The following is a 721-nucleotide window of genomic DNA, read 5'->3' on the forward strand; positions in this document are numbered from 1 at the left end:
ATGATCTATCCGGCTAAGCTCTTTAGCTGTCACTAACTGCACAACACTGTACAAGTCTCTCATACTTTCTGGTGTAATTTTAGACATTTATTGTGAACATCTAAGTTTATTAAACCTCTTACCTTGTTCAGCCTCCCTGTTAGATTGACAACAATTTTCCCGGCTCTGTGATCATCAATGATCTCAAATTCGCCAATGTAACCTGCAAAGACCACACAAAGAGATTGAAAATGTCTTCTCTCAGGTTCAACAGAAGTCAACTGTATAGGTTTGGAACAACATTGGATGAAACATCCATTTAAGACTGACCAATTCATGTTTTTCATACCACAAGTGCAGAATAAACAGATTCTTGTCAAACTCGCACACTGAAAAGCTCAGGAACTCACTCACCATGCTTCATCATCACAGTAAGAAAGCGCACTATGACTTTAGAGCAGGGCCTGATGAGAACCTGGCGCTTCCCCCGTTTCTCTGCATTGTTGATGCTTTTCAGCGCATCGGCGAGAACGTTCATGCGCACCATGATGCCTGCGGAGGAAGAAAATCACGTGATTTATCTCGTATATAGTTAATATATCCGTTAAATAGCCTCAACTAATCACTGTCACGAGCCAAGCGCTACTTTAAAGCCAGGTACATATCGACCAAATGGATGTATAAAAAAAGAAATCAAACAAGTTAAATTACGGATTCTTGCAAGCCGAAAAGACCGTACACA

At 40.6% G+C, this 721-nt stretch overlaps 1 protein-coding gene across 1 annotated transcript; it reads right to left on the bottom strand.

The window, feature by feature from the left end:
* Positions 1-44: 44 nt before the first annotated feature.
* On the bottom strand, positions 45-568 carry LOC107578662 (40S ribosomal protein S15a-like). The gene is made up of 2 exons (XM_016264597.1): positions 394-568; positions 45-202 (listed from the first exon to the last, which is right to left on the bottom strand). Exons 1-2 carry the CDS (start codon positions 524-526, stop codon positions 60-62), a joined length of 276 nt encoding a protein of 91 aa, XP_016120083.1. The 5' UTR covers positions 527-568; the 3' UTR covers positions 45-59.
* Between the last annotated feature and the right edge of the window lie 153 nt (positions 569-721).

This window comes from Sinocyclocheilus grahami, unplaced genomic scaffold, assembly GCF_001515645.1.
Source record: "Sinocyclocheilus grahami isolate Dianchi unplaced genomic scaffold, SAMN03320097.WGS_v1.1 scaffold11371.1, whole genome shotgun sequence".
Taxonomy (NCBI): Eukaryota; Metazoa; Chordata; class Actinopteri; order Cypriniformes; family Cyprinidae; genus Sinocyclocheilus; species Sinocyclocheilus grahami.

Coding starts and splice junctions, on each gene's coding strand:
- LOC107578662 (XM_016264597.1), bottom strand. CDS start 526: ATGGTGCGCATGAACGTTCTCGCCGATGCGCTGAAAAGCATCAACAAT. Junction 203..393: donor TACTGTGATGATGAAGCATG/GTGAGTGAGTTC, acceptor TGGTCTTTGCAG/GTTACATTGGCGAATTTGAG.